This window comes from Chroicocephalus ridibundus, chromosome 8 (assembly GCF_963924245.1).
Source record: "Chroicocephalus ridibundus chromosome 8, bChrRid1.1, whole genome shotgun sequence".
Classification (NCBI taxonomy): Eukaryota; Metazoa; Chordata; class Aves; order Charadriiformes; family Laridae; genus Chroicocephalus; species Chroicocephalus ridibundus.
In genome coordinates, this window is record NC_086291.1 from 32,448,506 (window position 1) to 32,461,337 (window position 12,832).

Below are 12,832 nucleotides of genomic sequence, written 5' to 3' on the forward strand. Positions count from 1 at the left end.
ATGAGGAAGAGGGGGAATTCCTGATTTATGATCAAATATAGACTTGTTCAAGTGTAAAGGAGACCCCTTCTTGAAAACACTTAAGCTGGCGCTTAACTTTATTACTGTGGCAAAATTAAGCATGTGCTTGAGTGGTTGCAGAGTCAGAACCATAAAATGTCATAGCCTTTATAGCTATGAGTCTGCTTTCTGCCTTCTGCATCTAATAAACATTAAGAGGTGAAATTCTGTCCCCATTGGGGTCAATGGCAAAACTCTCATTGACTTCAGCAGAAACAGGATTCTGCACAAGAAATCTCCATCATAGTCATGGGGGCCCGCAAGATGATATCGGCAGAGAGAATCAATCTGCTGACTCTTGTATGGACACTTTTATATTTAATCTATCTTTTCCTTAGTTTAGTTAAAATTAACCCAAAGTGAAAGCACATCATTGGCTCTTTGGATAGGGATACTGCATTTCAGGTTTTCTGTCAGAAAATAAGCAGAAATGAAATACACAAATTCTAGTGCAGCATACATACTGAATGCACACAGACACAAAACATGCTGATGTGTAGATGTGTCACTTAGGGACACAGTTTAGTGGTGGACTTGGCAGTGTTAGGTTTATGGTTGGACTTGATGATCTTACAGGTCTTTTCCAACCTAAATGACTCTATGAAAATACACAACATGTTGTTCTGTGTTCCTCACAGCAAAATTCCCTCTTAAAGGGAAAGCTCCCTCCCTCAAGGAAAGAAAAGGTGATGTAGCACTATTACAGTACACTTTATATTTCCCAACACTTCTTAGATCATCCTTGCTTAGGACACGGATAAACTGGTATTTTTTGCCTAAGTAGCACCCCTCAAGTCTCGAGTCAGACACTGAAAGTCTATGTAGATGGTTGTTTCGCCACATCACGAGCTGCAGCTGAGCTTGGGTACTGTATTCCTGCCTTGCAGGTTTGTGCAGGTCTGCACACGCAGAGTTTGTACCGCTCCAGCTGCTGAGGAGCACTGAGGCACAAGATGGCAGAGGTCAGTTTACCACCAGCTGGATATACTCACTCAGCCAAGTGAATGAGCGTACAAGGCCATCAAACAAGATCACTTTCATGGAAGTGAGTAATTCTGATTTGAATAAGCCAAGGGAGAAAACAGTACACCCTTTGCTCTATAATGTCTAGTTGAAAGAAAGCTCTGCTTCTCTACAAAGAGGTCTGCTTCTTTTCACATCTTTAAATTTTTCTTTCTACATCTGAAACAATGAAAACCTACAGTTAATTTTCTTCACTGGTTTAAATGAGCCACAAATTTACTTAGGTTGGTGTTGAATTAGATATATTATAAAATACAAATCAAGTTCTCGATAGAGACTCCTGTTTTCATTTTTGTGAAGTCTCATGTTCAAGGATAACAAGAGCACCCAGTATTTACCAGCACGATCATGTGTCATATAGAAAATACCCTTCTCTTGCGCAGATGTCCCTGTCACTGCTTATCAAAAAGGCATTCAAGAAACACCTTGATCTGTGTCCCAAGATTAATTTCATCCAGAAGAGTTAAGCCAGACTTTCACTTTGCATATCAGATTTTGCTTTGCTTCGTCTCACTTCTTCCTTCCAATATAAACTTTTAAGCCCAGGGTTTATTATCTCCATACCTCCATCACTTACTATGTGACAGCACATCAGAACATCACCTCTGTCCCCCACTGAGCAGCATAGTCTAATCACTTAACATGTTTCTCTGAAAGTCATCCTTTCAGATTGTTGTACTTTATTTTAGCAAAAAAAAGGCCTTAAGGAGTTTATACGTAGTTCATTTTTACAAGGTCTAGGAAAATATCCCGTATTCATTTTTCCATTGAAATCCACCCATATTCTTTTTTCCTGAGAGCAAGATGCAATCTTTGATGGCGAGATTAGAAATCTGAGGGTTGCTTTGGTTTCTTAATTCTACAAGACAGAAATTAATCTATTAGATTTTAACAATTCCACTTGCTATAGAAAAGCAATGTTGGTTATTTTGTTTGAGTTTTTTTTTCACAGTGATGTAAAAAATCTTTGTAGGATTCAATGAAACTTTGAAAAAATCAGACCCCTAGGCATTTTCAACATGCATTCTCGTGGTTATATACCAAAGGCCCGTAGAAAGCTCACTGAAGACAGTGGAAGCATCTTTTTTGAATTCAAAATCAGGCTCAGCATGCTACTTTTCAGTCAGAATGAATTTGTTTTATACTAAGAGAACAAATAGGAAGAAATAAAACTAAGTTACCATAAGACAGTATGGTGGATGTTGCTCCGATGTCACAGAGTGTATTCTGTTAAGAACATCAGGCCACAGCTTGAGAAAAAAAAGGAAAAAAAATCTCAATTTTTTTTCATAGAAGTGTGCTTTCTCAATGACATTAAGAAGGCTTTTCACTTTTTTAATGCAAGCAAAGAAAAAAAATGTTCATTTCTTCATCTACGCTTATTCTACAAAAATATTGTTGTCCATTTCTTCTACACTTATTCTATCATATATTTCACTTGAGAACACTCGACAGTTCCATCTTTCCTCTTGTTCTGCCTACCCACCTGTTTCACTCCTCTCTCAACAATCTTCTCTTCATGTAACTTCCTCTACCGTACTCTTCCTATTCTGCTTTTCTCTGCAACTCCTGTGCTCTTTTCCACCTTTATTTATATGCCCTCACTAAAAAAAATCTTTTCTTCTATCTGACTCTAGAATAGTATTTCTTACAACTACTCTAAGAAAAAAAAAACAAAACGCAAACCCACCCAAACAAAAGAAAAAAGGAGAAACACAGAAATAGTGCACATTCCAGCTTCTATTTGCAAACTGATCACCCTTCTGCCTCAAATACGACTCTTTCTTTCTCCTTGTGTATGCTTCTAACACGCAGGTGAGGGGAATCTCCAGTAATTCCATAACCCTCATCACACTGTAACAAAAGGGATGTAAGAAATTGTGCAAAGCAATGTCAACAGCTCAGGAAAAGGCTATGGAACTAGACCTTGGGCAGCATTTGTTTTACAATTTAATTTTAAAAGAATCTACCATGTTTTTAGTGCTCGCACCATGTGGTTTTCTAAACCCAGCATCAACTGGTTATCATGGACAGACGAAATTATCTGATCTTGGCGCTGCTTGTGGCTCAATTGCTACAAGGCTGAGGTGTTTTCATTTGGATTCTGTCAGGCTGAGACAGGCTCTGCTGTCCTTTCAGGCCCTGACAAACAGCCAGTTTTAGCACAAACATCGTGGCACACTTAACTGCAATAAATGCTCCTTTTCTCCTGTTTTTCAGGTCTCACATTCTTTTGTATCAGTCTCATCTTGTAATCTTTGACCTAGTTTTTCACAGGTGTCTAAATTCTCCATTTGTACGCATATGTGACCAGATTAAAAAACAAAATTCTCAGTGAAATAGATGCAGATTGTCAGGTACTTAGTACTCAGGAAACATCAGCCTATTTATTTATATGACTTCAGAGTTTAATGTTTGGCTCATGCTTATCTGAAGACCTGAAATCACGGAAGAACTGTTCTCTGATCAGGTAGTCATATATACTTTTTTCTTTATGACAGCCATTAATATAAAATGTTACTGTGATAAAAAATAGAACAAGGGTAGTAACAAAAGTGTTATGTTCTAGCAAAGTTTTGTAAATTCATTGCTTTAAGGTAGCACTTTATATTTCATGGGGCACTTTCTTTTTCCATTTTCGGTTAAAACAAAGGCAGGGCACAGTACGGATACCACAAAATATTTTTTGCTGCTCTGTTGCAGGTTATGAAAATTTAAGAAATCTTAGTGTTCAACAGGATCAGTAAACATTAAGTATTTATTCTTATTATTTATTTGCCACAATAAAAACAAAAGCTTAGTTACCTGAGTATTATTTATTTCTGTATTACCCCTATGACTCTGGGTAGACAGCCATTTCAGCTGTATGTAATGGAGCTGTAATACAGCAAAGAGCACTCCAGCAAACGACACATGCATGGATATGCCCTGCATCTTACATTCAACTGCTGTTAGTTGCTGCAGACCAGTATTGTCCTTTTATTCTGAAACCCAAAAAACTACTCCTGCTCCTCAGACAACTCTTGAAATAAACGATCTCTGACAACCCCACACAGTTTTATTGAGTTTCACAAATATAAGCAAAAATGAAACCCCTATTTCGAGAAAGTACAGAGAGAGTCATAAAGCCAGAAAGACACGGTGCCTCTAGTTCTACGTGTTAGTTTCTAACCAGATGGAGAACAGGAACCTTAGGCAGCTGAGGATGGGCCTGCTTTACCTCTATCATGGATATTAGAACAAATAGCCTAGAAGAATCTCCATTTGGGACTGGATGCTGCTTTTGTACAAACTTTAGTTGAACTACAACCCATTAAGATAATTTCTGATACCTCTTGGATATGATGCTGTTTGGTGGTTCTTTAAAGTGACTGGGAAACAAGGTAAACACACAAAGGAATCAGGTGCTGGCTGCAGAGTGTAACTTTTCCGACATGATTTTGGATTTCCAGCCACTTGCCTGAGGCTGGACCTACAGCAGTAACGCCCCCATCCCTCCTGCATGTCAGTGGCTGAGCAACAGTGCTGCTGACCCAAGAGGAAGATTACACTTCAAAACACCTTGCTGACCAAGGCTGCCTTAAGGTCGGGCTTTGCTAAGAGGTGGTGCTGAGGAAAAGTGACAGCTCAGATGGCCATAATGGGGCGGGACACCACAGCAGCCCTTCTTCAATTGTTCCCTAAATAATGTAACCAGGAAAATAAAATGCCCTTATTCCTGCTGCTTGCAGCTTCCTGAAGTACCAGGCATGAAAAAGCTGGGATCTTTCTGCAAGGGAACAACTGTTTCTTGACTCCCTCATGGCTCAAAACCCCGTGGCCGTGCCCCACCTGGGCCCCACTCCCCTCAGCACCATGAACTTTGCTGGGCGTCCAGCCTCACCCGGCCAGCCCTGCGCGGGGCCTGCAGGCCGCCGTGCCCCAGTGTCTCTCCCGTGATGGCGCGGGCAAACCCTGAGGCAGCGAGCGCGGCTGGCAACGGCCCCACCGGGGTGCCCTCGGGGGGGTCGGCTACACCCCCTGATCTGCGAGGGCCCTAGGCCCGGGGAGCTTACCTAGCACGGCGGGTGGAGGCCGCTGCCCGGCCATTGCACCCTGGAGGGGCGCTGGGAGCACAGCACAGCACGGCGCCTCCACGGGTGCCAGCGGGGCGGGGGGAGGCCGCCTCACACCTCCCGGCCGGGGCTTGGCGGGACAGCGCGTCCCCCGCGCCTGCAGGGGGCGCCCCGCCCGCCTCACCCCGCCGCGCGCTGCCGGCACCCCGTGCAGGCTGGGCGGCGGGGGGCGCACTGCGCGTGCGCGCGGGCCGCGGCGGCGCGTGCGCGGTGAAAGGCGGCGGGGCGGGGCTCGCGCTCACCCTGGTAACAGCAGCGCTGCGGGGCCGCGCCCTGCCGAGGCCTCTCCCCTGGCCGCCATGCAGGGCGAGGACGCCCGGTACCTCAAGAGGTAACCGGGGAGGCTGACGAGGGTGCGGGGAGGGGGTGGCTGTTTTGGGGCCGAGGCGCGGCAGGTTGTGGTGGGGGTTGGAAGGGGGCTGAGGCGCGGCAGGTTGGGGCGGGGGAGCTGGGCGTGGGGTTGTGAGGGGAGGCAGGTTGTCCTGAGGGGGTGGCGTGGCGTCGGTGGAGTGTGGGGGGGTTGTGGGGCGGGGAAGCACAAGGGTTGTGGGGCTGAAGTGTTTCAGGCTGTGGTGGGGGCTGAGTGGGAGGTTGTGGAGTAAGGGGGCAAGAAGGGGCTGTGGGGAGGTGATGGGGTGTGGGGCTGAAGTGTTGCAGGTTGTAGTGGGGGCTGGCCTGGGGATGGATGCATGGGTGGGGAGATGAGAATGGAGAGCGTTTTGAGAGGGGAAATTATGAGGTGACTGGAGGGACTGGGATTGAGGAGTGACTGGTTTGGGAAGGAGGAAGATAGGTGCGAGGTGTTTGGGTGCGTGGTTTAGGAATAGGTTTGTTTGGGGCAGGCTGAGGAGTGGCTCTCTAGTGTGGTGGCCAGGATGCTTGGATGGAGACTGGGAGGAGGGAGGTTTTGTTAGGTGTGAGTGAAGGTTTTTAGGTGGGTTTGGAATAGGCTATGGGATGGGTGGTATGCTGGTGGTAACTGTTTGGGGGAAGGTGGTAGTTTGGAGGGATGTACTGGTTTGGGGATGGCTGTGGTGGCATTTTACGGTGTACATTTGGGATGAGGCACTGAGGTGACAGCAAGTGGAGAAGAGAATAGATGTCATTAGGAGATGAGTGGGGAGGGTCATGTGGGTATTAGGGGCTTGAATGGGGCAGGTGGTTGCTTTGGGGAATAGGCAGGCCAGGAAGGGGATGTTAGGCAGTAAGGGTGGGTTCTGGGTGCAGCTGGGAGAGATGAGCTGATTTGGGGGAGGAGATAGAGCATGTCAGATTGGGGTGGACAGGTAATGAGGTGGGACAAATGGAATGGTTTGGGAGTTGGGATGGTAAACTGAAGGTGAGAGGATAAGTGTTGTGAGAAATGAGTTGTAGTATGAATCCATGTAAAAGCAGATGGGGAGGAAGGATGGGATGAGAAGGTGAAGAATAAAAGAGTGGATGGGGACTGCTGGAGTGGGTATGAGCTGGTTGTATTGAGCAGTGGGAGGGTAGGCTGTGGTTGGAGGAGAGGGAGCAGAGTATGATTTAAGGCTTAAAGATGATAAGGTGACAGAATGGGTGGCAGATGTAAAGAATAGCTAGGGATGGGTTGTGGAGGGGAAGTGTGGCTAGATGTTAGCAGCACAGGTAAGAAAAGATAGCAGGTGGAGAGATGATTCTGAGAGGTAACCATGGTGTATTAAGTGGTGATCTGTGTTTGATGTTAATGATGTGGTGATGAATGGTGCCTATATCTGTTTGGCAGTGAGACCATTCAGCCTAAAGAATAGTGTCTGAGCAGCCAGCTATTGGATCTCCATCAGTTGTTTCAGGGCAAAAGTGCTAGCAATCTCAAAAGATGTCAGACCATTTAGGGGCCTCTGTTAAGATCTGAGGTGTGAACAGTGTCACTTTCTCCTACCATGCAGGTGACTTTATTCATCACATCTTGAATCCTGTGGAGTTCCTGGTCTCTTTTTTTTTTTTTAACTTCTTTTCCATCTGATTAGGATTTGCAGAATTTGCTGTTTAGGCTGTCTGGGTTATGCTTCCCCCTCATCCCCCATGCTACATATTAAGACACATAATCAGAAACAGTGGGGGAAAAAAACCTCTTGATAATCTGTGAACACTAGTTCTGTCATATAAATGTGCTAACAGGTAAAAATCAAATGGCTGCCTGCAATTAAATGAATAGCTGTCACTTTAGAGCAGTGCCTGTTTTTATCCTTGTTTATCCTTTATCCATGTTCTGTTTGTGCCATTTTATGTGATCTTGGAGGAGTCGTCTTTATTTTGTAGTCATCCCCACAGCAAGCATAGTTTTCTCTCTTTTAGGGAGCATGAACCAAAAAACATCTGTGCTGTTTAACATGACTAGGTTTGTGTGCAAGTCTGGTACTTCTCTGATCCCTATTTCCCTTTGTCATTCTCCATGAGCAGTCCCCCTCCCACCAAGTCTGACTTGCTAGAATTTGTTATTGGATTTTCAGTCTTATCCATGTGCACAATTCGTGCCACTTGTAATTGGGATAGTTTGGTTTTGCTTTTTCCCCCTGAAGGAATTAGTTAATAAATTAGCACTCTAGCTTTGGTTATGTGAGCTCAGCTAGCACAGCTTTTGTCTGTAGAAAAGGCCTTCCTCTTTTAAACCTTTAATAGAGCAGGATTCTTGTTGACAAAGCAGGCAGTGAAGTGAAAGGATGGGCTCATGTGTGTGAGAGCTCCTCAGTGCATTGCTGTTTATACTAGTTATAAGAATGTCTGTATTTTTAAATGTTTTATAAAATTACTAGATGCTTACAAACTCAAGATGGACAGAAAATCAATAAAGTAGATGTTTGTTGAGTGTGGGGGGATTTTTTTTCTCAAAATAAAGATTTAAATTTTTTTGTGATGCTGGCAATCTGAGTGCAGTGGTTTACAAATGGAAAACATCTTCAGTGTCTGGGCAGTGCATTTAAGTGTAGGTCTTCAAGCAGTTCACAAAGTAAAATATTTTCAGAGGGGGAACTTGAATGTGAATTGATTTGTGACTCTTAGCTTGGAAACAGCTGAAGTAGGGAGGATGGTTATCAGTGTGACAGGGCAGAAAAATCACTGCAGCTGTAAGTTCTTCAGCTTACCCGTCTGTCCCTCTTAAGGAAAAAAACTAAATATGGGAAATGCTAAAACTGTTTAAGCAGTCTTAGGCTGAGGATTTGCTGGTCACTAAGCTCATCAGTAGTTTACTGCTGGCAAAAGGAGGAGGTCTCATGCCTTCCTCTTAATCCCTGCTCGTAGATAGAAGTGTTATTTCCTTTCTATAGCGCGCTTTAATTCTGTAAGCTATTAGTTCAGCTTAGTTCCTGTAAAATGATAGCAAACTCCTTCAGGCCCACTTGTTCTCTAGCCATCCTTTTCTTTATACCTGTAAATTTTACCAAGCTGTCACTTATAAGAGCTTTGTCTGTCAGGAGGAGCATTTGCAGTTGGGATCTCCTGGTAGGTCTAAATATGGGGGAAATATATTTGGGGTGGAGGACTGAGTGCTGGTTTCTTTTGAAATAGATTTGCCATAAGCTTTCTGCCCTGCAAGGCTGGACCTTGTGAGAACAAAGAACAGACTGTAATGAAGCATCTACTTCAAAGTACTATCAAAGGAAAAAAACGATAAGTCTCTTTAAAAAAAAAAATCTTAAGTGATAAATGGAGTTCTGCTACAATCTCATCAAGCAAGATGTTGCTCTTTAGCAGTGAGCTATATTTGTTTGCCCTGTAGTTTTGCATTCTTGTAAGGCTAGTAGTTGAACTAGATTTCATTTCCCACAGCAGACCTTTCTGTGGGTTTTTTTGGGCAGCTGTATCTCAAGAAAAAGGCATTTTTTGCACTTGTATTCTGCAGAAGGGAAGGCAGCCATCATAGCAGCTGCATAGATGGAGGCACACATTTCAAATGCTTTCTGAAGAGAGTGGTTACACTGAAGGCTGCTTTGGGATTTGCTCACATTTCCAGCTCTGTGAGTCTGAAGTAGTTTTCCCTGGTCTAATTGACTCAATGCTATAGCTGGCTGCTATCTCACTTATGCTGATACAACTACTGGTGAAGCCACCAATAAGTCTGTTTGTTGACATGATCCATGTGGAAAAAAAACCAACCAAACAAAAAAAAAAATCCCAACCCCCCCCCAAACAGACAAACAACCCCCCCCCCCCCCATGCCAAAAACCAAACCTGCATTAGGGACTTGTTTTTAATCTGCAGTGTTTTAGCAGCCTGGTTTATGGCATGACTGTATGTACTCTATTGGCAGTACCAAGGGAAAAAGGGGCAAGTGTCAGCTTTACTACCAAAGACAGAAATGTGTAACTGTATTCTCTGGCTGTGTTTCTGCCATCACTTGAAAACAGAAATGAGGTGTATCTTCATGGCCTTTATTTTAATCCAAGGCCTGTCTTCATGGCCCTTGTATCTCTGCATGGAGACGGAGCTGCTGGCACAAAGGAGGAGAGAGCAGGACAGGCCCTTTTGTCAGTGATGTACCCAGAGTGCTTTCCTGGAGAATGCTTTTCCAAAATATCTGTAGCTGTAGTAAAGCAGTTAGACATGCTTGACTTCTGCCTGTTGATGGCAGCTGTTGATCTGGCAACAGACACGAGGTGAAGAACAGTAGCAAAGAGATTTGTGCTTCAGGAGAGAATAGTTAAGTTGAAATTCAAATTATTTGCAATTCATTCTTGGTAGATTTTTAACTATAAAAATTTAGTGAAGAGAGTCTTTAACGAAAAATTTCCATTTGTAAATGACCACACTAGATCAATGCCATTAGCAGAAGATTTCTCAATACTGACAATGTAAGAGGGAATCAACTAGGAAATTCACCTTCTCTGTGAAATGCATCTTTTTCCTGATTGTAGTTCCTTAAGAGAGTTGGGAGACTTAAAAATTAAAAATTTATCCTGTTTCTTCCGTACTTTACTTCTGTGACTAAGGCTTGACCAATGGCTTGGTTGTTTCTGTATGGACAAGAATATGCCACTAGCACTAAGCTTTGGTACAGTTTTGTGAAATTAACTATGGTGTGGAAGGAGGGCAGTGCTTGGGTTTAGGGTTTGAACAGAACAGGAGGCAGGTTATTGTTACTGATCTATGTGCTGGTATGTTTTCTGAGCTTATAATTTGATCCATAATTAATTTTATTTTTCTTCATTGCAGGAAGGTAAAAGGTGGCAACATAGATGTGCATCCATCTGAGAAAGCCCTCATTGTCCACTATGAAGTGGAAGCAACGATTCTGGGAGAGCTGGGAGACCCCATGCTGGGGGAGCGCAAGGAATGTCAGAAAATGTAAGGTCATAGCAAGTTCTGATAGTTTTGTCTGTTTTTCATAGAGTCATAAATTCAACAACTCAAAGCACTAACAGCCTGTAAGAATTAACATGTTCTAATCTTTATAAAATTTAGTGCTAGGTTAGCAGAGAGTTTAGAAGCCAGGAAATAACATGTGCCTAGGAAAGTTAACATCTAAAACACATGTTGTAAACTGTTTTTCATCCATGTACTTAAAGGTGTTTCGTAAAGAAAAGTGATTATTCCCATTTTATGTGATGGGAACTTGAGGTAGGGAAAAGTGAAGTGATTGGTTCCTTCTCAAATGGCTGTTAATGTTGGAGCAAGTAATGCTATTGAACCTTTTGGCAGCCTTATGGTCTAGCTGTTGGCTCTCCTGTTGTTTTGATGTCACCCCTGCTAGTGATTGTACTACGGTATCTGCATTTTAGTTTTGCCTGGTATTTTTCTTTTAAGTGCATTAAAACATTCCCCATTGGAAAACACCCCAAAAGTTACCATAACTCTAGTTTCCAAGCTGCAAGTTTGGACCTTTCATAGATTTATCTTATGTCTATACTGAATTATTTTTGAAAATTTGAGTTGAAGTGGCTATCTGTGTGAGTGCATGTAAGAAGAATAATTGAGGAAGAAACAGAGAATCGTTAAATTGTTTTGGATTTTTGAAGATATCAGAAATGTTTGTCTGTTTGCAGATGCAAGTTATGCTGATTCATCTGAAATGTGGTGGAATTCCTTTTTGATCCATCTTATTGCTAATGCCCACAGAGATTTCTTCCTGCTCATTGCTTGTGGCTCTAACTGCAGGTCTGCCAGAGCAGAGAGAGATTCCTGGAAAGAGACACTCCTGGCACTGTAAAAGAACCTTCCTGTGTAGTCAACACCCGTAGCTGTTTCTCATTTTGTATTTTTTAGGTACTCAGTACTCCTTTACAGTCCTGTGCGCTTTTTTGGGGTATATTGCAAATAAATTACTGTCTGCTGCGTCTTAGATGGTTATAAGGGATCTGTTCATACAGCTGCATTTAGTGTTGCTGCTTGTCAGCTGATGGACAGTTAAGTTTTGTCAAATCTGTTTGACAGTGAGTTCCCATTTGGAGTTGTAGAGAGACACTGCTTTGACATTACCTTTGTAAGCCATGGCACAGGTGTTGGGGGTATCAGGATCATTTCTACTTCAAGAAATTAATGGTTAATTCGTTCATAAATCAACGGACTGAAGATAGAAAAATTTAAAAACTGAAGAGACCTATCTGTGTTGCAGCATTCGGCTAAAGAGTCTTAATGCGAATACAGACATTGCTTTCCTGGCTCGAAAGGTGGTTGAAGAATGCAAGCTCATCCACCCCTCCAAACTTGCAGAAGTTGAACAGCTGTTGTACTATCTGCAGAATCGCAGAGATGCCTCAGCAGGAAAAGGTAAACAATACAGGAGTAAAGTAGCCTGGGACTGGGGTGCTTCAGCACTGAACAACTACTGTGTGAGGTTTTTCTAGCTGAGGTCCTAACTTGCTTGATGTATCAGTTCTCAGGAGATAATGAGAGTGGGGAAGATGTATAGTTAAATCACACTTGGAAAAAAATATGATCTTGGAGCAAGATTGGAGGGAATTCTTTTAACAACCAAAGCTTTTTTGTTTTTGTTTTTTTTGTTAGTTGAACTTGGTATTGATGCTTCTTACTGGCTGCGATAGGACAGGAGGAAATGGCCTCAAGTTATGTATGCCAGGGGAGGTTTAGATTGGATATTGGGAAAAATTTCTTCACTGAAAGGGTTATCAAAGATTGGAACAGGCTGCCCAGGGAAGCAGTGGTATTGCCATACCTGGAGGTGTTTAAAAGATGGGTAGATGTGGTGCCGAGGGACGTGGTTTAGTAGTGGTTTTGGCAGTGTTAGGTTGATGGTTGGACTTGATCTTAAAGATCCCTTCCAACCTAGATGATTCTATTATTAATGTTATTTATATGTGTTGATTGTAACTGCTTGGTGTGTTTTACCCTCTTTTATTCTGTATATATGTGTCTTGGTGTATTGCAGGGAAGCTTTGCCACAGTGTACAAGCAGAATCAAAGCTGCTAAGGTATCTCACTGTGGAAGTGAGTTTTGTCAGTCTGGGCTTGCACTAAGATTTATTACCCTTTGTCTCCCCAGCTGACTGGACTGTAACTGATCATTTAGGCTGAAGAGTCAAAAGGCATCTGAGGGTTTATTTTGCTCCCAGTGGGCTGTTCATCTTCAGAAACCTGACATACCTTAGCTGTGTTAGTCTGACAGGTCAGCTGGACACAAAAGGACTTTGACCTCGATTTAACCAGAATGTTTA

General features: G+C 43.0%; 1 protein-coding gene across 1 annotated transcript in view; it reads left to right on the forward strand.

The window, feature by feature from the left end:
* The first annotated feature begins 5,396 nt into the window (after positions 1-5,396).
* Positions 5,397-12,832, forward strand: part of KIFAP3 (kinesin associated protein 3) — a 73,982-nt gene continuing 66,546 nt past the window's right edge. The window contains exons 1-3 of the mRNA XM_063344819.1: positions 5,397-5,529; positions 10,374-10,505; positions 11,773-11,927. Of these exons, the coding sequence (XP_063200889.1) occupies positions 5,498-5,529; positions 10,374-10,505; positions 11,773-11,927 (319 nt within the window). The 5' untranslated portion in view covers positions 5,397-5,497. The remainder of the gene's footprint in view (positions 5,530-10,373; positions 10,506-11,772; positions 11,928-12,832) is intronic.